We start from the raw sequence: 21,587 nt of genomic DNA, 5'->3' as shown, positions 1-21,587 counted from the left end.
ACGCAATTGGAAAATTTAAAAATATATTTCAAGCGCAGCCACGAATTACAATTAGAATAAATAAATAAAATACTATTTTGATGTACATATACATATATAAATAAAAATGTACAAAAAACAAACACGTTTACTTGCAATTTGGCTAATGAGAGTTGTACGCTATTAATTTGTAATATAATATCTAGATATGTTTACGCCTAAGTTGTGGGTGGAGGGGGGGGAGGGGTAAGTGGTTGGTTTTAATATGTACAAATAATTTAATTTTCTCATAAAATTCTACAAGTTTTGAATAAATAGGACGCGCTGCAAATATACAAGTTATAAAATACTTTAACAAATTCAATTCAATTGCAAAATTGCAAAATTACTTAAATACGTTGGGAAACAAATGCGGAGCGAGTTGGTATGGATAATAATTATATATAAACACATATATATATATAAATTATACTATATATGTATATCGTATATAGGAGAGGATCTTTCAGTTTGAATATGTAATACTTATGGTTACACTTTACGCTTTAAAGGCTACTTGCATTAACTATAGAATATTTAGATTTTTTCATATATTAGTTTTGTTTGTTTTTTTGCTTTTGTTTGCTTTTGGAGTAGGCTTCGGCAGACGACGCACTGGGATTGTCTCTAGGTTGTGGTTGATTTTGGTTTTAGCACACACATCATCAGGCGGCACGTTTGTTGCGCGCTGGCAGCGTTGTTGCTACGGGCTGATAGCAGTTGAGATTGGCGGACAGGCGACCGAGTGCGGCGACCAGGCGATTGGGTAGCCTTAACAATTGCTGCTGCAGCTGTTGTTGCCGCTGTTGTTGTTGTTGTTGTGGCTGTCGTCGCAGCTGTGCCACAACCTCAGCATGTTGCACGTATGAGACACGTATGTTGACCGCCTCATCATCATCATCGTCCGCATCGCAGTCACTGGCACTGTCCACATCCTCGTAATAGAAGCCCGCCGGCGGCGGCGGCCGCACGGTTGCTGCTGGCATTGCTTGCAAAACAGGCATTGGCAGCACCACAGACGCCGCCGCCGCCGCCGATGCCGCTGGCGTAGCAGCCACAATCGCCGATTTTGCCGCGGACTATATGTTAGCATAGTAGGGGGCTGGTGTGTGTGCATCGCAGGGCTTGACGCGCAGCTTTTGCTTGTAGTGGTACTCCTTGAGGTAGCTCTTCAGGCGACCCGGCAGCTCCAGCTGATTGATGCCATCGTATGAGGTATTGGAGACAATTGTTGCGCGCGCCAGCTGCTGCAGCGAGAACGTCTGGCGGCGATGCAGCGGCATGGTCAGGCAGGGCTCAAAGAACATCACGCACGACGGATCCTTGTAATGCTCCAGCAGTCCGGTAACCGTCAGAGCAGCAAACACGCACGGATCATGACAATCAAAGCTGTGGGTGGAAAGAAGATTTCAGAGTTAGTTAACCAATATTAAAGATTAAAGCTTCCTCAAAGCAAGCAGAGCTGCAAATCGGTTAGGAATCGGTTCCTCGAAGGGGAAAACCTGGTTCGAGCCTGTGGTCTGATCTCACTTTTTAACGAGTTGACTCAAAGATTTGAAGCATGTGTCATTGGTTATCTAGTTATCTGTCTATTGACTCACCTAAACTTGTGGCCGCTCTGCTCGATGCGCGCGTGAAGCGAACGTCCGTATTTGCGGAATGTGACCGAGAATAGGAACTCCTCCTGTGCGGAATCGCGCAACAGAAATGTGCCCTCCGGCTTGCCTTCGAGCAGACGCTCCGCCTCATACCGATCCATTTTGCCCCAATAGAAGCTGCTATTGATGATGCGCTCCAGATCCGGCACCAGGCAGTGCATAAAATCGATTTGTGAATGAACCGTCACCCCGGCACCGTACGCATTCAGCGGGAGAGCGGAACGTGGCTGTTCAATGGCCAAAGCGGGCAGGACTGCCGCCACCGCCGCAGCAGTAGGGTCTGGATGTGTGGAGGCAACCAAACGTAGACCCTGATGGCTCATGGTGACCACGGGCGTATTCGCATTGCAATTGTTGCACGCTGCGGTAGCTGCAGCTGATTCCATCAAGAATTGCGGCTGCGGCTGGGAACTGATGCGTATGATGACATCGCCCATGGCGGGCGCTGCCCAAATCGCCAGCTGGCTGGGCTCGGCGACGGCCACAGAATTGCGCTGACGATGCGTTTGCAGGCGTGCAGCAGCTGCTCCGCCGCTGCTGGCGCTCAGCGTGGGCGGGGTGGAGCGTCTATCGGCGCTGCTACGCGACTTGGTGCGAGGCGCAGCCACAGCAGCGGCTGCTGCTGCTGCTGGCTCCTTTTTGTCCTTGGCGGCACTGCCACTGGCACTGGCCGTGCTCGACTCCAGCATGCCGCGCAGACCGCGCAATGCATCGCGACATTTGCATTTGCAGCAACGACGCTTGGATGTGCTTGTTCCTGCGGCGCCAGTTGGCAGAGCCTTGCTGCTGCGACTGCGACAGCAGCTGTTGCCGCTGCTGCTATTGCTGCTGCTGGGCGCTGAAGAGAGAGAAAAGAGCAAAGAGAGAAGAAAACGAAAAAAAAAATTACAATTGGCATTTAAAATTATATTTGCTGGCGTTGATTTACCTTGCGCGCGTTGTGCTCCGCTCGACAACATATCGCTGACTGGCTGCGGCTCGAGCACCTCGCAGTACTCGACGCCTTCGGCGCCGCCGCCGCTGCTGCTGCGACGCCGCCGACGCAGCAACGACGATATTGCCATTTCCAATTCGGCGTCTTCGGCGTCGTCAACGACGTCGTCATCATCATCATTATCGTCGTCGTCGTGCAATTGTAGCATTTTGACCGCAGCCGACGCCGACGCAACGCTTCCCGCTAAATTGTTGTTATTCACGAGTTGTCTTTCGTTTGTTTTTGGCGCTTCCGTTGAACTGCCCGCAGTTCGACTCGCACCTGTGCCCGCCGTTCCAGCTGCCGCACCCACTGCCACACTTAAAATTTGCTCATTTGCATTGAGCGCGTCCGCAGACATTGCGACGCCCTCGGACAGTGGAAATTGTTGCTGCTCCTGCTGCTGCTCCGCGCAGTCGTTGCCGTCCTCCATTTTGGCCAATTGTATTTTAATTATAATCTGTCGCACCTCTGCTAACGCCTCCTCAGCAATTGGCGTTTTTCGTTCGCCAGCTTCGGCAATATCTGGCAATTGCTGCTGCTGCGTCTCCTGCTCCAAATTCGTCTGCCTGCTTCTGGAATTTCTATGGGTTCTGCTCTGGCTTTGGCTTTGGCTTTGGCTGGCAACGATGACGTCTGTTCGTTTGCTCAATTGATGACCCATTGGAATTTGTATATCTGTGTTTCCTTTACAGGTCCTGCTACATTCAACTGTAAATAGGAATAAGTAAAATGAGAAATAAGTAAGTGTATTCACATATTCAAATTATCTGCAATTTTATGCTTCTTCGGCGTTGCCACCTTTTTAAAATGCACTTTTAGCTGAATGACGGTGTGGCCAGCTTACTTAATTGATATTTTGCATGATTTATATTTTACATATATGGTATATACTAAAAATAAGCGATATGCTTACGAGTATTTAACTTTCCATAAATAGACAAGGAAAATGAAAAGTTGAATACATTAATTAGCTAATTATATTTAATTTGATGTAAAAACAAAAAAAATTGCAATTTCATTACGCTTCAAAATTTTCCACATCAAAAACGTTAGTTATATAAAAACTGTGCTTTTTCAACAAAAATGTTAATTAGTTAGATCGCGTAAAAAGAAATTAGTATTTTGCTAAAATTTTTGCACCGTTTCCACTGGCAGCTTTTAAACGTTAACACATGTTTCCTGTTACTGTTGCTTGGTTTATCCAGAAACAGTAAATGAGTAATTATTAAAAATAAAAATTCCAGTTTATTCGCTGCTAGCTTTGAACAATTCTCTCACAGCAATCACATGTCTCGACGAGGCAGGCGCGCGTTTAACCGAGTGTGAAATGTCTTGACCTACAGCAACAAACGCGCCCCCCCATAGCAGTAGCTACTGTTTTCTAGTTTTCCGACTTAATTACTTACTTAAGTCGAGTTGAAGTTGGGTGTTAGCAATTAAATGCACTTACTGATACGACATGAGTCCCCCGCAAACACAAACACAAACTCAGACACAAACTCAGACACACTTTGCATTCGCTCACAGAGCTCCAAGTGGCGCCCACGAAGAGGTCCCCCCCCGCCAGACTGACTCATGCAGCGCGCCATGCTCCAGGAATGGCCCATTAAAAACAATGGCGCACATAGCAATCCCACGCATCGGCTGCCGCACACAGTCCCAGAGTCCCAAAGACGCACATCTTTATATCGTTACCTAACATATCGTTGCGTATGTTAATCCTAGGCTATATTTAGACTAGGGAATGGAGTGTGTAAGTGAAATCTAGCCTCAATAACATACATACATACATATGTATCTGTATACATATAACACTCGCTGTTCGCTGCAACGTTTGCCAATTTCACAAATCATTGAAATCGTAATGAGAGACCCAGCAGCGAAAACCCTGAGCTCCGAGAGTCGCATTCAAGTTTACACAGTAAGCGTTCATTCATCAGAATTGTGGGCAAAGATTCATTGATAACGCGACTCGTATAAACCCACACACACATACACACACATACACACTCACACACACACACATTAGGTCCCCAGTTTGTCTGACGCGATTTCTTGTTGCTTGTTTTGGGGGTTTCGAGTAAGAGAGTCGGAATCCTTATCGCCGCGAAAAAAAAAAGCTAGGTAATAATATGCGTCATTCGCCAAGGGCAACCATGACAGACGTCTCTAATGAGTCACACTTCTCTGCTAGGCCAAGTTCCCCCCGAAAAAATAAAATATAACTTCTGAAAATGTTGCCAAGCCAACAAAAAAAAAAAGCTGTCATTTGGGGTATTTCATTGAACCATTAGATCACCGATCAGGCGATTCGAAATGCCAATGACCGAGCGAGCGCTAATTGCAGCTGTCACAAATTGATATTAACCAGAAATTATAAGCGCAATGCTTAAATATTATTGGGTATTTTTTTTTTCCTGTTTCTAAGAGAATTTTTATTTTCCGCAAATACTTTGAAAATAGCAATAAGGATTCGATATAGTGCGAACTTAGCAAAATTTTCTGGGCTTGAATATGGAAGAAGGTATCTAAATACTATTTAGTAAATATATTAGTTATATTTTTTTCAATTGTTTAAACTACACTAGAATCTACAACCCAATTTTGGCATAACTAATTTTAAAAGTTTTTGAGTTGTGCTTTGATAAAGTCTCAACATTGATTTAATCGATAATTTTTATTTCTTTCAAAAATACTTAGCTTTTGTATGAAAATTTGAGAGAATTTATGGATATTTTTTATTCGTTTCAAGAATACTTAAATCAAATATAATTTAAATTTTCAAATTTGCGAACTCATAAAAACTTGCACGTGTCTAAAACTGTTTTAAGTGCAGCTAATTAAAGTTGAAATGAATTGCAAATGTTCTTTTAATAGCGTAATACTATATCAAGCATTGTAATCAGTATTTCTGCAGCCTTGATCGGTTATTTAAAATTAATCATTCTGTTAAATCACAGCCAACTACTCTGACATCATTTAATTGGCTTTTCAACAGAAATACAGAAATCGACAGCAATTCGTATCGCTAATTGGTAATCAGTAAGTTTGCCAGCTGAACCTAACCAATTGCTGCGTAGTTGTAGCTATTCATAATTGCAGCCTTATTCCGAATCCGAACACTCGTCAATTTCTGGGAAATTTCACCCGCATTGCACCCATGGAAACGCTTTCAAACTTTGCGCAGGGCTCATTAAATAATTAACAGTGCATACAATACAAATACAAAAACAAGGCGAGGGGTAGGAAAAAATACTATTGAAGCTAAAATTGGAAAAAACCATTTGCTCAAAAAGCTTAACGTACATACTTCCCGGAAGTGCGATAGAGCCAAAAGCTCGCTTTTGGACAAAGCTCAATATGTTTTTAGCCAGAATTCGATATTCATTTAACTTATTTTTTATTTGGAAATACTAATTGATACCGCTAGCTAATTGAAATTGTGTGGCGCCATCTATGGCTAACAAGCTGCAGCACGTGCTGCTTTTAATCGGCAGCGACCTTTCTCAATGCCCGATCAATGGGGGCGGGTGCAATGAATCAGGTCGTAGTAGTATGACACGATTCTCGTTTTGTTTCGATTATTTTATGCACACATTATTCCCAACTGAAAACATCCGATTATATTTACGAGAATGATGAAATCCAGCTGTATGTGTGTGTGTGTGTGAAAGACCCGCATGAGACGGCGGCGAGCGACGACGAGTCAGCCCCCAACTTTCAATGGAAACCTGAAGTTGAAGCACACCAGATAAAACCGCATAACTCGCTTATAACAACACTCTTTGGGCTACCACACAAATATATTTATATATATATATGTATATATATAGTATAAGGCTAAGTAGGCAGGTAGGAGGCAGGGTATGAGTCACTGGAGCGCATTGGGGTAGCGCTTCAGGAGGTGTGAGATGCGAGGCACGAGCTACAGCGACTACTACGTGCATTTAGCAGCCCGCCTGGCGTTTCGAGAGGGTCCGCGTTTCGGACCTTTTTCTTTCTTCAGTTTTGTTGTTTTTTTTTCTCTTTTCTACATTTTGTTTTATAATATTTTTTGCCTCGTTGCCATGAGCTGGAAGTGCTGCAGACAATGCGAAATTTCATCAGAAATCCAAATACAGATAATGATCTAATACATAACTTGTTCGTGGTAAAAACGTTGATAAACGTTTCACAGTAAACTCTATTGAAAAGGGGAGCGCGACATATATAAATATATGTATGTATGCACATAGTATGAATGTGGTAGCAGAAAAGCTGGACATTTTTCTAATAAGCACCTGCGCATATTTCCCCAGCGCTGGTATCAAAAGTTTTGTGAGAACAATTAAAAAATAGTTGAAAATATAATAAACATTATGCAAATGACAGAGTTATTCAAAAGAAACTGTTTGTTTATACCCAATTTTAGTGCAAATGAAATGCTTTAATCGGTAACCGATACAAATAAGAACAAATAAGAATTCACCAATTTTTAGTGCAAGTAAAATGCTTTGTAGTGTTGTATAAGACACAAATGAGAATGCACCATTTTCAGACTTTGTTAAGCACTTTAGTTACCACAGCTAAAAAGTTATATCAGAGCAGAAGTTCTTAGGAATAAGGAGTTCGCGAAACTTTTCCAATTGAGTATTGCGAAACAGAAACGTTGCCAAAGTTAAGTCGCAGTTTCGCCAACGTGAAGCTGTGTGCTTGAGTATCTTTTGAATGTGAATTCCCAGCAATTCGCCACCCGCTTGATTTTACATAACTCCGTCCCCCGCTGCCACCACCACCTTCGCATTTAAAGCCCATTTGGATGGGTAGGGAAAAAGCAAAACTGCGAAAACTGCTCCCAAGCTCACGGTACTCGCTTTGGCTGCTGCCTATTGTCATGTTTTTACGCTGAAATTGTCACAACAAAACACAAAATGAATTGCGGTCAGTGTAAACAGGTGAAGCAGGTGACAACGGATGAGGGGGAGGCACATTGCTAGGCAAGCGGCTTCAGTAGTTGTTGAGTAGCAGGCGGCAAGTGCAAAACTAAAGCGCGAGCAAATAGTCAACATCAACAACAACGGGCAGGGAGGTGAAATGCGCAACTAGGACAGAGCGTTATGGGTAGACAACAAAAACGAATGAGACAGACAGACAGACAGACAGACAGGCGGACGGGCGTAGGATTTTAAAGCGAATTCAATTACTTTTGTTGCCATTGCCGTCGCTTTGCTGGCTCTGGCTGCTGTCGCTTCTTCTTGCTGTTTATTTCATTTTTTCGTTTTTCGCTTTTGCATTTACTTGGAATTCGCAAATGAACTTCGCTTGAAAACAAAATCACATGCAAAGCAGAGCGCGCGGCAACAAAGCGCAAAGTGCCAAAGGAGCGCAACGAACGAGGCATTCTTCAGGGGTAGCGGGAGGGGTACAGCGGTAGCAGGCGGTGTACCATACGGCCTGAGAAAGTGTATTTCATTTTGATATTTTTCGCAAGAAAATTGAAATGAGATTTATTTATTACGTTTTCATTTTGCCCACTCACTCACCCGCCCACCCGGCCGCACCGGCCGCTTGCCCTCTCGCTCGCTCATGCCAAAAATATAAAACGTATTTGCTCCTCTCCATTCATTACGCTTCGCTCGAAATTGTAGTATGAACATAAACAATTCTCATGGCAATTCGGCTTTCATATGCCAATTTAATTAGCAATTCCACCGAATTCAACTGCTCTCACCCACGGTATGAGGCTCGAGCTTGATTTTATTATTTTTATCTATGACTTGCTCTCTCTCTCTCACTCACGCACTCAGTCTTTGTCTCTTTCTATCGCCTCGTACGCTTATCATGCGATTCGTGACTGATATGCTTGAGATATGGCCATTGCCATTGGAATACCTAGAGGAATCTCATTGACGTAGGTAAACAACACAAATAGCAAAAATAATCAAATCAAATTCTCATAAGATGCCATTGTTTATAAGTACATTTGTGCACGTATGTACTATAGATATGAATTTACATATCTACATATGTATGTATATTGTTTATAGCTTCTACATAACAGTATTTAAAAGTGTCTGGACACTTGGTAACTCTGTTTTTTTTTTTAAAGCTTAACAAGCGTCTTTACAACTCGATAGCTGCACTAGGGGTGTTCAGTGTAATGATGGCAATTTATTTACATTAGGGTGGCTCACTTAAATTTCTAGTTTTTTTTTAATTTTTTTTTTATTTCTTATCGCGAATTTTTGGGCAATTTCAGAGCGCATAGCTGGGATAAATTATCTATGTGAATATGTGTGGATAATAAAATGGCGTATGGGTATTAAGGTACGCACGGCAATACATACATATGTACGAGCAAAATAATAATCATAATAGTAATAAGTAAGCAGAAGAAGAAGACGCACAATAATAATATTAACATGAATGTGAAAAGTGGCAAAATTCGTAGAAACGCGCCCCGCTGAAAGGCTCTCATGATAAATCCACAATACAATACACAACCAACACACAGCACATGAGCGATTCTTGGAAAATATGTATGCACACGGTACTCACATGCTGGTGAAGTCATGAAGTTGTTCAAAGGTACGCAGCACACACACACACATACAGTCCCTATAGCGTGTGTGTGTGCGCGTTGTTGCTGCTTTCTGATTAAACGAAAGCACTAACAAAATTTCAACTTAATTTGCCACACTTTAGTCCAGCTGCGGGCTGTGCGTCGGACATTTGTCAAGGTTGCCCAAAAGTTGGGTTCGGCCTAGGCATGTTTAGATACAGATACAGAGAAAGACACACACACCCAGAAAATTTTGCAACTTTCAGATACACATCTTTGTGTACATATTTTGTATGCTAATGTTAAGATACAAATTATGAGCAAAAGCGTCTAACGGTGAATTGGAATTAACAGAAACGAAGAATTGTAAAGATTCGTAGAGCTTCGAAGATGCGACAGAATAGCATTAAGCTGGGCTTAAAGAAGTAGAAAAACCCATCAAATAAAAATGATCTACAAATAATACTTTGCTTTTTTTTGTGCGTGAAATAAAATATTGGGCTACTTTAATTAGCTGAAATAGATATATTTCGCGTAATCAGATAATAATGTAATATCTTATTAACGCCTTTCTTTCTGCTGCCTCATTTTTTAACATCTGATATTCAGCAGCTGACTTCGCAGCCTCATTAAACTGATTAATACAAATACGAGAATGCTTTCTATATAATAATTCTAATCAAAAACTTTTGTAATAATAAACAATATGCATGTCTATACATAAAAATTATCTTCGAAGTGCCGAAGATGAAGTACACAATGTTTCATACCAAAACTCGACTTCCGGTCAGTTGTTCTCTTGGTTTCGTTTTACGATACAGTGGTTCGTGGTTAATAAGATTATATGTTGGGAACATATTAAGGCTAGTAATTGACTCGATCTGAGTAGGAACAAACATAAATATGTAAATAGGCTTAATAACATTTCTCCAAATTAAAAAAATAAGAACAACCACTGCAAGAGTCTTAAAGACTATTTATAATAAATATATTTATACAACTCTTTACTCCTTTCTCCGCTTCTCTCCTTTAAGGATATAGCTGAACACAGTTTCAGTACGTTCCCTAGGAACTCCTAAAGCTCTTCAGAAAGTTTGAATTTCTTACGAGACTCATTGGCACCTTTCATATAGCAGGCATTTATCATAATGAATTACGATTCCTATAAGTAGCACCTACCTGTACCCCCTATTGAGGTAGGTTTCACTATTATCAAGCATTAAGCAAACACTTCCAAATAAGGCAATACATTTCGTATAGTTACCTTCTCGTGTTGCCCAGAAACGTCAACTGAACAATACAGCGCGACAATCAGCGCTCTTTATTTGTTCCACAAATATATATATATATATTGTGTATATATACATACGTATATAATAGCACCGATTAAATTTATAAATTTAGCGATTACGATTGCCTTCAACCGGAAGCCGATAGGCAAAAAAAAACAAATAAATAAAATATCAGAGCCCGTAAATTATAGTACTTGATGTATTCGTTGTATGTGTGTGCTTTACCCACACATGCAACAGTTCCAGGCAACTGTAAAGATAATCAAAGTATTCCACAATATTTCATTGATAAATTACTACGAAAAATGTAAAGTCTGTGAGTGTAGCCGCCCACCAGAGTAAATAATGTGTCAAATAGAGATGTGCAATGCATGTAAAGAATCGTGACAGCTGTAACGAGTAACTGTTACTAAATTTAAGCACAAAATTACAAGAATCAGAATTGACTTGGGCAACTATTGAACAATGGAGGAGAGGACGATAAAACAGATATAGATAAAGTAGGCAGACCTATATGAGAAATTCAAAAAAAGAATATTTGTTTATGGATACATATACAAATCGTGATTAATCTCAGCTGTAACGAGTAACTGTTACTAAATTTAAGTACAAAATGACGAGCCCGTGAAACAATAATTCAATACAGAATTGTTGTTTACTCTAAAAAATAATCAGCTTATTTAAGACTTAACTGTTCATAGTGATGCGTATTTGAATATTTGTACTTTAACATATCGTAGCTTGCAAACTGCTAAAAACCAAAAGATATTATATCTTTGTATTTTTTAAAGCTTACAACATACCGATTTCAATTTTAATACACTTGCCGCGCACTCAACCTTTTGACTTTGGATCTTTTCGCGTTATTTACTATTGCAATTAATGTTACTTATCACAATTCACACGAAAATTACAGTGTTTAACGGTCAGGTCTGATAGTATTCAGGTGAATATAGTAGAACAGCGCGCTTATCAGGAGAGCGTTGGCAAAGTTGGGAAACGGCAATTCCGAGAACAATCAAAAGCGCTTCGTTTTCCATGGAAATTGAAGGCAAATATGTGCACACGACAGAGACAAGAGAGCTGGCAACAACACCAACAACAACAACACGGGCATGAGCATGTGGCTAAGATAGTGGAACTGGAACTGAAACTGGTAAGAGACAACAACGACAAAAACAACAACAACAGCTTTCTGTCTGCGCCTGGTTGGGGGTCAATGGGGGTGTGCCATAAGAAACCAAGTGGGGACCAAGTGTAACTGGTAATTGGTAACTAGGCAACGGCTCTGGCAAATATAGATTAGGTCGTCATCTACCTATGAAAGTCGGGCAACGCGACCCAGATGAGATTCAAAACAAATAAACAAATAAATAAATACATATAAAAACAAAAACATGTTTAAAAAAAAAAACTTGAACCCAACCAAAAGTCAACCGGTTTCTCAAAAATATAACAATAACCTTATTGCCAGAGCTATGCATATATAGCTTGATGATTTACTATGAAATACAATTAAGAGCAGCTAAACATAAAAACATAAAAACAAACAAACAAACAACAATAATGAATTCCACTCTAACAAAAATTGAGTGTTTTGCCCACATTTCACTTTTGGCATTGCGTTTCAATTGAACAAAATTCACGCGAACAATTAACAATGAGCGCAAAATAAAAGAAAGAAAGAAAAAACAACAACAACAACACACACACACATACATACATCACTTTAGATTTCCACGAAATCTGCACGTAAATCATATAACAAATACTAATACAATAGAAACACGGAAGAGGGGAGAAGAAACAAAAAATAGCCACAACGGCAGCAGCAGCAGCTGAGCGTAAGCCAATAGGGGCAGAGGGCTAGGGGGTGGGGGATGAGGAATAGCAATCTTCGTGCGTTTATGCGCAGCTCTATTATGATATCACAAAACAGTGTGACAAGCAGCCATATTCGCAATAAAGGCCTACAAAATATCAAAATTCACATATGTACATAATATACAATGCTTCGCCATATTTTATTACAACAATATAGTATATTTTTCATTTTCGAAAATATTTAATTATCTTGAAAATACTTCCTGCTGCGCATGAACAAACACGATAAATGTGCTACATATATTGAAAAAGGGCTCAACGTTTTTTGTTTGCTTCGAAGTTCAGACACCATGGCAACATGGCCGTAAAGATCTCATTGGGCCCACGGGCGCATCTAGACAAGCCAATTAACCAACGCCCCAATTACACTTATCCTTTTTTTTTTTGGCTGTGTTGGAAACAATTTCAATTTCACATGAAAAGCTATTAAAAACCCCAGAGAGCCCACAGAAATGCACTCAAAAGTTTTAATACAATTTCAAGGAAATGAGCGGAAGAAGCTGGTCAAAAACCCGCTTTTAACAAGAATTAACCAAAATGTGTGTGTGTATAGATAGGTGTGTGTGTGTGTGTGCATTACAGACAACAACAAAGTTAATAACACCTTTTCTTGTGAAGGGTACGTCGAAAAAAAATATTGCCGCTGCAGACGTCGAGTGTGTATGAAGTATGGCTTCAGGCGAATTGAGTCAAGACTCGCTTTCTCTATACTTGAGCGTGCGCGTGTATGTGTGTGTGTGTGAGGCCAGCTTCAGCTTGGCTTGTGGTGTTAAATGTTTGCAGCCGCAACAGCAGCAGCAGCAACAGCATTTCATTCAATAGCCGCCACAGCAACAGCAGCTGCCAACATCAGCAGCCGCCAACTTGCCGCTCTCCCTTTGCCAACAAAACACTGCCTTTACCATTGTGTTGTTGTTGTTGCTAAGTCGCTCTGTGTGAGCGCGAGAGCAAGCATATGTACGTATATGTGTGTATGTGTATGTATGCGCATTGTTGTTGGTCTCGTTGAGCTGCTGCTGTTGTTGGCGGCTCGCTTGGCTGTCTGTCACTTCTCAGAAATCGGTCTAAATTAGAAAATGCGTTTCTGGGAATTTCGTATCTCTTTTGGGCACAACGAAATAACGCAACGGCGACACCAATATACATATATACTATATATTAAATACATACATAAATTATAGATACTTATATTTCCGACAATGCCCTTGCTTATATCAAAGCATATTTATAAATATATATATATTCGTATATATGTATGTGTGTGTACAAACTGAATTTATCAATGGCATTTTGTTGAATATTTGCCACATAAACTGCGTGCAGTGTGTGTAATTTATTGTCATCGCAGCCAATTATTTACCTGTTTAAACGCTGCTGTTGCTATTTTTCTGTATTGTAATTGTTGCACTTATTAATTTTTGGTTTGTTGGCAATTTATATAAATTGTATTTTAAGCATAATTCAGTTTAGCTGGCCGCACAAACATTTGCACTAAGTTATCTTTTCTCGCTCTCACACTTTCCGATTTATTTTCATATTGTTAACGCAACGCGCACGACATTTTTCTCATAGATTGCACTGAAAACACAATTAAATTACTGTGCACTTCAATTGGGCTGCGTTGATTTCATCAATTTAAGCAATTTCACTAACGCAACGACGACGTATCTCAACCTTAAAGACACTTAAACTTGCCGAGCGACAACAACGAGACATTTGCGTGCTACGAGTTCCAAATACTCCTCGTTTGTGTCACTGACACACACTGCCACAACTTAAAGTTAGCTGCGGCCACAAACATATCGATAAGTGCGATATATATCAATTTTTCATTTAGGGCCTTCCGCAAGTGCTCCTAAAATGTTGAAGCAATACCACTACATTGTTGATAAGAGAAATGACTTATTATAAAGAAACTTAAAAAATGTTCATATTCCATTTTAATTTATTTCTAAATATTCTAATTTTGTGATAATGAAATATTATATTTTGAAACTTGCAATTTCAATAAACGAGAACATTAAATATAAATAGTATACGATATGTATACTAAAATGACACTTTTAAGCACTGGTCAAAGAATATTTATCGATAGAATTTCGATTGCATTCATTGGCAGCTCTTTTGTTCGCGCGAATATTCAAAGTTTTCCTAGCTGATAGCAGAAATCAGCAACATTGTGTAAACAAATCTTAATAGATTAACTTGTTAACTGACATTCGCTGTTTGTGGCGTAGCTATGGCAATATTTGCGGAAAGAATAAATATGTGCATTATAATCAGTAAAAACTAAATAAGGAGGTAACTTTTGACGATTTAATCTGCTCGGGGTACTGATGCGCACAAACACAGTCAGGCGCTACTTGAAGATAATAAATATATTAAAATACACATCTTCCGTAATGTATCACTATTTCACTATTTTAATTCCCTACCCAGACGCGAGTCAGTTTCATTCGGTCAGTCAGTCAAACAACTTGAGCGCGCTTCGGCTCCGTGAACTGCAATCTAATTCAATTAAAAATTAAAGCGCAAATCTACGCGACAAGTGAAATTGTTCCGTTGAGTCTGACGACGAGAACACGAGCAACGGCAATTATACAAAGAAAAATCTCAGTTTCTGTCTATGCGTGGGCAGCAACAGAACAATGAGCTCAGTGGACGCCACCGAAAAGCTAGAAATGATTCGCTCAAGCTCGATGCCTGTGAAGCCAAGGCCGTTGAATCCCAAGCCGTTGGCACGATCGCCCGAAAAGGAGACTGTCAATGACAACGAAGTCGACTACTATCCGGAGAGTCCCAGTTGTGTGCGGCGACGCAAGTCCAAGCAGACGGCCGATCAATTGGAGACGCGCAGTGAGCAAAAGTGGGTCAAATCTCAGCATCGAGCAGCACTGAATTAAAAAAAACTTATACCAATTTATTCCAATGCTGTAGCTTTCCCTATACCCTCGACTGGTCGGGCAGCACCATTGAGCTGAGCCCCGATACCGATGCGGATGGGCTGCGGCGCAGCATGCATCGTGTGATGGAGAAGAATGGGCATGAGAATGTTGTCTTTAGGCGCATACCGGAGAAGTCCTGGCGCTATATGCGCGATGCGGTCACCACACTGGTAAGGTCCATGTTCGGCCAGAAAGCAACCAAGACACAGCCAACAGCTGAGCGATCGAATATCTATAGCATAACGCCCAGTATACAGCGCAAATTGGATGAATTGGCAAACGAATCGCCGACGGCAAAGCTGAAAATTAAGCACGTGCCCAAGCCAAATAATAGCGAAAGGGACAAAGTAACATTTAGCATTTAGCATATACTAAACAAATAAACTCACACAATATAATATAATATGATTAACCAAAAAGAAAACATGTAACAAACATTTTACTTGGGCGCGCCAAACTAATTCTCATACATAATCGAAAACGATAACAATTAACAGCTGGCGTTATCGACATCGATAGTTCGATAGCTCGATAGTAATATTCAAATGCAACTGTCGCCCACACAGATCGAATTGGAATGGAAATATATGCTGACACTTTTTCTAGGCAGCTACTTTCTTAGCTGGATCTTCTTTGGTGTCCTATGCTATATGGTGGCCTATTCGCATGGCGATTTCCTGTTCGATGCTGTCAGTGGCCAACGTTTGGGCGAGGGCACGGATCCCTGCATTTATGGTACACCCAATTTTGTGGCCATGATGATATATTCGGTTGAGACGCAAACAACGCTCGGATTTGGCGAGAAATACGCCAGCGAGGAGTGCCCGGAAACCATATTTCTATTCGTCATGCAAATGATGTGCGCGGCGGCCATCGAGGGCACCATGGTCAGCATTATCTATGCAAAGACGGCTCGTCCAGCCAAGCAATTGACCAAGCTCAAGTTCAGCGATAAGGCTGTGGTAAGCCCAGCCGCCCAATCAGTTATCTATACACACATATGTACATATATATTCTTCTAGATTTGTTATCGCGATGGCAAGCTGTGCCTGCTCTTTCGTGTCTGCGATCCGCGCGAGCAGCAGTCCATTGAGTCCAAGATACGCGTCTACATGATTGTGGACAAACAGTGAGTCATGCGTCCAGCATCTAATTGTTGTCTCCACAATTTAAAAACATCAAAAAATTTGGCCTTGCAGCACGCGCGAGGGCGAGCTCATTAAGACGCACACGGAGCTGAAGCTGGAGGGCAACGGGGAGCAGTTAATTGTCTGGCCAGACATTGTCTGCCATGTGATCGATGAGAGCAGCCCGCTGTTTCACTTTGGCACTGCCAAACAGTTTAACGCCGGGCAATTTGAGTTGTATGTAACTATTGTGGGCACATCGCCGGCGACGGCACAAATGACCGAGGCGAAGACGTCGTATGTGCCGCGCGAGATTTACTGGGGTCAGCGTTTCGCCAACATTATCCACTACGATGCCAGCCATGAGCGTTATATTGTCGACTATGAGAACTTCAATACGACCATATCGGTGAGTGCACTAATAGTTATTCAAGTTGCTTAAAATCACTTCCAAAATCAAACTGCAGGTGGACATGCCCGTCAAGCTGAGCGCGGCGGAGCAACTGCAGCAGGAGCAGCAGCAACAGCTACAATTGGCATACAAAAAGTGAATCTAACTATATATCTATATAATATACATGATTAATAATGCAGCATTAATTTACAAATTTACGAACATTTTTAAAAACCAAAATATTGCTTAAGCATCACCAGCTTCTGAGCTCTCGCGCTCGCTAAGCAATTGCTGCACCTGAGCTCGGAGCATCTCGTTCTCCTGCTGCAGACACGAGTAATCGTGCACAAAGCGATCATTTTTCAGCAGCAAATCCAGAGCTTCGCGTATCTCCTGGGTGCTACTCAGTTGCTGATTCCAGTAATCGGCCACCTCGCTGAATAGCAGAAAGCGGGTTTTCTCATCCGACCATTTCAATTCGCGTTCCAGCTTAACGAAACGCTCATCTAGCAGGTTGCGCAGCTCCGCTCGTTCCTGTTGCAGCGCAGCGCGCTCCTTATGCAGCTCGTCCAGCTCGTCACGCTCCACTGCAACAGCATCCTGTAGTGAGGCATCTGTGGAAATGCCACTGGACGTCTTCGGCAACAATTGCTGTGGCTGCAAAGCTGCTGATTGCGTTGCCGTGGCAGCCACATGATGCGGCGTACTATTGCGACTGGCTGGCAGCAGACGCAGGCGTTGCTTACGTTCTACGTCCGCTGTTGATGGATTCTCCTTGTCGCTGCCCGCGCAGCTGCTGGCCGCCGAACAATTGCCTGACTGCTCGTGCAGGGCGCTGTGCTCGTCTGTTTCGGCAATTTTTTTCAACTTTGCATCGGCCGATACGTTGCTGCGATCTCGCAATGGACCGCTGAGTGTTTCTGTGGGCATTTAGATGGATTTAGTTGTTTCATTTAAACCGGAGCTAGCGGTACTCACGTTGCAGCGAGTCCACCGTAGAGCTATTGGCACTATCTAGGGAGCTGAGACCCGAACCGGTCGGACAAATGCTCTGTCGCTGTTCCTCATTGCTGGGCTTCGAGTGCAGAGCATCCCAGTCGAAGCTATCACGTCGTGCCGTTGTGGTCAAGCGCGTGGACATGCGATCCACAGCACGCGGCCTATGCGCATCTAGAAAATCACAAAAGGAATCTCGCTGTCCGCGAGCTTGTGCCGGCGTTGCAAAGGTGCTTCCGACAGAGGCGTTCCCATAGCCCAAGCTGCTCATGGTCGCCAGCTGCTGCTGTGTAATCAGCAAATTTGCGGCTATCGATTTGCGTAGCTCATCGCTCGGCATTCGCTCCACTTGAGCGGCCTTGCCGGAATCCATAGTCACATTACTTGAGCTGGTGAAGCTGCTGCTCTGCTGCTCCTCCGTGGGCATGGGCACAAAGGCAACACGGCTGACAGCACTGTAAGTAAATGGGGATGGTGAATTGAAATCTGAAGAGATCAACATTTTGATACACTTACCAGCCCTCGTGCACGGAACGCACGGCCAGCGGCGCCTTGGTGCTACGCATATCGTAGGCAATCAGCTCACCCTTGAGATTCCCCGCACAAAAGTAGGTGCCGCACTCACTTAACGCCACCGTCGACATGGGATGCGAGTAGGCTAAACGGCCTGAGGACGACTGCGCCTTGTTGCGCCGTATATCAAATATATTGATGATGCAATCGTAACCAACGCTAACCAGCAGCGAGGGTTGTGAGCTACACATGCTCACGTCCCGGCAAGGCGCATCGTGCGCGTCGTCTATGTTGAAGATGGTCCGCTTGGATTGCACATCGTAGACGCTGACGGTGCCCTTGTAGGAGGCGACTGCCAAATGGAAACGCTTGCTGGGATGAAAACGAGCCAGAGTCGAGCTGCATTGTAAAAAAGGGACAATATAAGCGTATGTTCGATAAATGCGGGCAACTACATATCAACCCTTCTTAGATCATTGTGGTAAGAACTGGTTCTTGATACAAAGTCAAGAGTATATACATTTAATGGCTTCGGATATGTATCTATCAATTCGATAAGAACTTGGAAAATAAATAAAATGCCCTCTGCAAGAATATTAAGAATTGAGGCCTGAATGAAACCTGCCACGACAGAGTCTTTCTGATAAGAACTTAGAAAACAGATCCTACTCCTCCCATATGGGGGAAACCTTAATAATTTGGGATGGGTCTCAAGCTCAAAGAGATTTCAATCTTGAAATCGACCCCTAGCAATTGATAGCTTGCCGTGTCTGGAAATAGAGATATGGTATTTGTCTGTCTAACTCAAATGCTCAGGGGCATCAAATCAAAAAGTTTTACTTACTGATCATCAATTGTGAGAGTCTCAATCTTCTGTTTGGTCTTGGTGCCATAGATGTTAATCTTGCCGCCCTCCAGCACAGCCGCTATGTAATCATCCGTGCAATTGTAGTCCACATAGAGCACAGTGCTGCGTGACTGGTCCGCCGGATAACGGTGTATCATCTCGGTCGTGCGAAAGTCGAACAACTTAACAAATCCACTCGATTGGCCAATGGCAATTTGATTGGACGCCGTTTTGGCGCAGCACACCGAATAGGCATTCTCTATAGTTAATTTGCGTAGGCGCTGGATTTCGGGTGCTGCAAGAAAATGAATATTATTGCAAATAAATTTTTAATTGTGCAATTTGATTTACCGTTTTGTTGCTTCTCCTTTATGCGCATCACCGCCAAGCCCGCCTTTCTGTCTACCTCCACAAAGACGCGTCGCTGGGCGTTGAACTGAAAATCTGTTGATTCTCCATTGGCGTGAGCAAATGTTGACTTCGTTTCCAAATCCGCAAAATCGGATAAAATTGTCTTTTTGGAGGTTGATATTAAATACATATTTGCTGAAACTCCCAATTGTTCAATTCAAATGCCTTTGCGACTGCGTAATGAAAATTGGCGGCTTTATACTTAGACTGTCAACTTTAGAGTTGCCAGACCGAGCCAAATGTCTTCACTGTTTAGCAGCAAAACAACGTATCCGACCTCTCATTCTCCTCCTCGTTTTCAAATTCGCAATATCGGAATTTACTTTCTGTTTGGAGATTGATGTTAAATACATATTTATTTCAATTGCTAAGTGTCAAAAACAAATCGAATTCATTTGCGACTGCGTGTAAAAAATTGGCGGCTTTGAACTGATAATCTAAATTTAATAGTTGCCAGATTTCACATTTTTCAAAAAAATGCAAACTAGTTTGATTAAATATTAATCATTAGATAAATGCCTATATGCTACGTATGTATAAAGCCAGCTACAAGGCCATCGCGTTTCTTTTCCGCCGCTGATGTGTGATCCCAATTGACCAGACCGTGCTCCTCGAACACGATGCTGTTCTGATTATCTGGCAGCATCTCAAAGTCCAAGGTAGCATCTTCAATGGGTTCACCACAATCCAATATAAAATTATGCAGCATGCAGGTGGCGGAGACAACAATGCTGCCCACTTCCAATGTGCCTACATCTAGCGATTGCAGGCGTCTAAAACGTGACATCAATGCCGCAAAGGCGCGTTCCGCGGGCGCATTCCACAAATGCACAGCCCGATTGTAGCGTGTGTGACATGGTGTCAATTCCCCATTGTTGTCCGCATAGGGTGTCATCAGATTGAGCAACAGTGGATACATCATTTCGCCCACCAGATGCTTGTGCGGCGGCATCAGCGGCTCCTCCATGTCAATAAGTCGCTCGAAGAGCTCACTCTTCAGCAACACACACTGATTGTCGGGCACATCGATGTGCACATCCAGAAAGCGACTGCGTTCGTCACACACCGCTTGCAGGGCCAGCGACGCGTACTGCAGATGTCCATCTTCCTCGCGCACAGGCAGCTTCAGGGGAATGCGACACTCGTCGATGACGCCCACAACACCTGGTAGTTGGCTAATGCCGCTGCCACCGCACGCATTGTCCGCCGGCCACTTCACATAGCGCGGCATTAGCGCAGCAAAGGCGGCGGTAACCCATTTAAAGATTTCGTGGCCCGAACTTTTGGATATGGCAAAACTGTCGCCCACCTCGCGGAATGATTTTCTGCGGGTGCAAGCAAAATAAATATAGGCTCGTTTTCTTTGCAAATTAACGACCAAGCATACTTGCCACTTAGAAGTGTTAATGTGTACAATAATTTCTCAGGGAGTGAGACGCGCGCAATTGGCTGATGATGTTCCGCACCGGCTATAGCTTTGCCAACGACCTGGAGCAGCTTCTGTAAGAGGAAATGTTATATGTAGCAATAAGTGGCTATTATGTTTACTTTTATTCACCTCAAAGCTGCTGCGCTGCATGCGGAATTGTTCCTTGAACTGATCATCCTGATATCGTGGCATGGAGCGTATATGTTTATCTTCGCCCCCAGTGGCTGTACTCAGGACATTTAATGTACTCTCAGACGTAACTAGCCGTACTGCCTCGGCCAATTGGGGGCCCAGACCCTCGTCCAGAAAAAAATTCAGCATAAATGCTTTGTGAGCGCGTGCATTCATTTTACGCGGAAAACAAGGTAAACAAAATCAAAGTAAACAAAAGAACACAACACTAACAGCGACAGCTGTGAGTACTCAACAACTTTAACATTTGCTGTCAAGTCAACAATTATGTAAACAGAACAAAAACGTAGAGATGATACGCTGTAAATACAAGTAGTTATTATCGGTCTATCGAAATGACATTTTAGTGTAAAAATTGTGCAAA

At 42.4% G+C, this 21,587-nt stretch overlaps 4 protein-coding genes and 1 long non-coding RNA gene across 6 annotated transcripts; 2 read left to right on the top strand and 3 right to left on the bottom strand.

Moving 5' to 3' along the window:
* Positions 1 to 237: 237 nt before the first annotated feature.
* Socs36E (Suppressor of cytokine signaling at 36E) lies at positions 238 to 14,130 on the bottom strand. Its single transcript, XM_064684753.1, has 5 exons — positions 13,730 to 14,130; positions 2,605 to 3,360; positions 1,620 to 2,514; positions 1,102 to 1,407; positions 238 to 990 (listed from the first exon to the last, which is right to left on the bottom strand). Exons 2-5 carry the CDS (start codon positions 3,311 to 3,313, stop codon positions 684 to 686), a joined length of 2,217 nt encoding a protein of 738 aa, XP_064540823.1. The 5' UTR covers positions 3,314 to 3,360; positions 13,730 to 14,130; the 3' UTR covers positions 238 to 683.
* Positions 14,131 to 14,815: 685 nt separating this feature from the next.
* Positions 14,816 to 17,049, top strand: Irk3 (Inwardly rectifying potassium channel 3). Its single transcript, XM_064684903.1, has 6 exons — positions 14,816 to 15,235; positions 15,307 to 15,484; positions 15,881 to 16,276; positions 16,337 to 16,443; positions 16,514 to 16,850; positions 16,909 to 17,049. The coding sequence occupies exons 1-6, from the start codon at positions 15,018 to 15,020 to the stop codon at positions 16,990 to 16,992; spliced, it is 1,320 nt and encodes a 439-aa protein (XP_064540973.1). The 5' UTR covers positions 14,816 to 15,017; the 3' UTR covers positions 16,993 to 17,049.
* Grip71 lies at positions 16,998 to 19,919 on the bottom strand. The gene is made up of 5 exons (XM_064684896.1): positions 19,543 to 19,919; positions 19,189 to 19,486; positions 18,348 to 18,743; positions 17,814 to 18,286; positions 16,998 to 17,755 (listed from the first exon to the last, which is right to left on the bottom strand). The coding sequence occupies exons 1-5, from the start codon at positions 19,730 to 19,732 to the stop codon at positions 17,082 to 17,084; spliced, it is 2,031 nt and encodes a 676-aa protein (XP_064540966.1). The 5' UTR covers positions 19,733 to 19,919; the 3' UTR covers positions 16,998 to 17,081.
* Positions 19,920 to 20,025: 106 nt separating this feature from the next.
* Positions 20,026 to 21,379, bottom strand: LOC135430292 (uncharacterized). 2 transcript variants are annotated; one of them, XM_064684904.1, is made up of 3 exons: positions 21,161 to 21,379; positions 20,990 to 21,102; positions 20,026 to 20,927 (listed from the first exon to the last, which is right to left on the bottom strand). In XM_064684904.1, exons 1-3 carry the CDS (start codon positions 21,377 to 21,379, stop codon positions 20,129 to 20,131), a joined length of 1,131 nt encoding a protein of 376 aa, XP_064540974.1. In that variant the 3' UTR covers positions 20,026 to 20,128. The 2 variants fall into 2 exon arrangements, with proteins under 2 accessions (XP_064540974.1, XP_064540975.1); XM_064684905.1 differs by lacking the exon at positions 21,161 to 21,379 and having other exon boundaries at positions 20,994 to 21,100.
* Positions 20,971 to 21,578, top strand: LOC135430294 (uncharacterized). The gene is made up of 2 exons (XR_010436588.1): positions 20,971 to 21,104; positions 21,168 to 21,578. It is a non-coding gene; the product is annotated as an uncharacterized LOC135430294 (long non-coding RNA).
* Positions 21,579 to 21,587: the final 9 nt, after the last annotated feature.

Source organism: Drosophila montana, unplaced genomic scaffold, assembly GCF_035044405.1.
Source record: "Drosophila montana isolate Dmon_TW-CO22-7 unplaced genomic scaffold, ASM3504440v1 contig_2_1, whole genome shotgun sequence".
Taxonomy (NCBI): domain Eukaryota; kingdom Metazoa; phylum Arthropoda; class Insecta; order Diptera; family Drosophilidae; genus Drosophila; species Drosophila montana.
Note: the sequence above shows the minus strand (reverse complement) of the source record. Positions and strands in the feature narration are given on the sequence as shown.

Coding starts and splice junctions, on each gene's coding strand:
- LOC135430292 (XM_064684904.1), bottom strand. CDS start 21,379: ATGAATGCACGCGCTCACAAAGCATTTATGCTGAATTTTTTTCTGGAC. Junction 21,103..21,160: donor TGCAGCGCAGCAGCTTTGAG/GTGAATAAAAGT, acceptor TTCCTCTTACAG/AAGCTGCTCCAGGTCGTTGG. Junction 20,928..20,989: donor TTAACACTTCTAAGTGGCAA/GTATGCTTGGTC, acceptor TTGCACCCGCAG/AAAATCATTCCGCGAGGTGG.
- Socs36E (XM_064684753.1), bottom strand. CDS start 3,313: ATGGGTCATCAATTGAGCAAACGAACAGACGTCATCGTTGCCAGCCAA. Junction 2,515..2,604: donor CGGAGCACAACGCGCGCAAG/GTAAATCAACGC, acceptor CTCTCTCTTCAG/CGCCCAGCAGCAGCAATAGC. Junction 991..1,101: donor GCCCCCTACTATGCTAACAT/ATAGTCCGCGGC, acceptor GCCAGCAGCAAC/CGTGCGGCCGCCGCCGCCGG.
- Irk3 (XM_064684903.1), top strand. CDS start 15,018: ATGAGCTCAGTGGACGCCACCGAAAAGCTAGAAATGATTCGCTCAAGC. Junction 16,444..16,513: donor TACATGATTGTGGACAAACA/GTGAGTCATGCG, acceptor TTGGCCTTGCAG/CACGCGCGAGGGCGAGCTCA. Junction 16,851..16,908: donor ACTTCAATACGACCATATCG/GTGAGTGCACTA, acceptor ATCAAACTGCAG/GTGGACATGCCCGTCAAGCT.
- Grip71 (XM_064684896.1), bottom strand. CDS start 19,732: ATGTATTTAATATCAACCTCCAAAAAGACAATTTTATCCGATTTTGCG. Junction 19,487..19,542: donor AAAGGAGAAGCAACAAAACG/GTAAATCAAATT, acceptor ATTTTCTTGCAG/CACCCGAAATCCAGCGCCTA. Junction 18,287..18,347: donor CGTTCCGTGCACGAGGGCTG/GTAAGTGTATCA, acceptor ATTTACTTACAG/TGCTGTCAGCCGTGTTGCCT.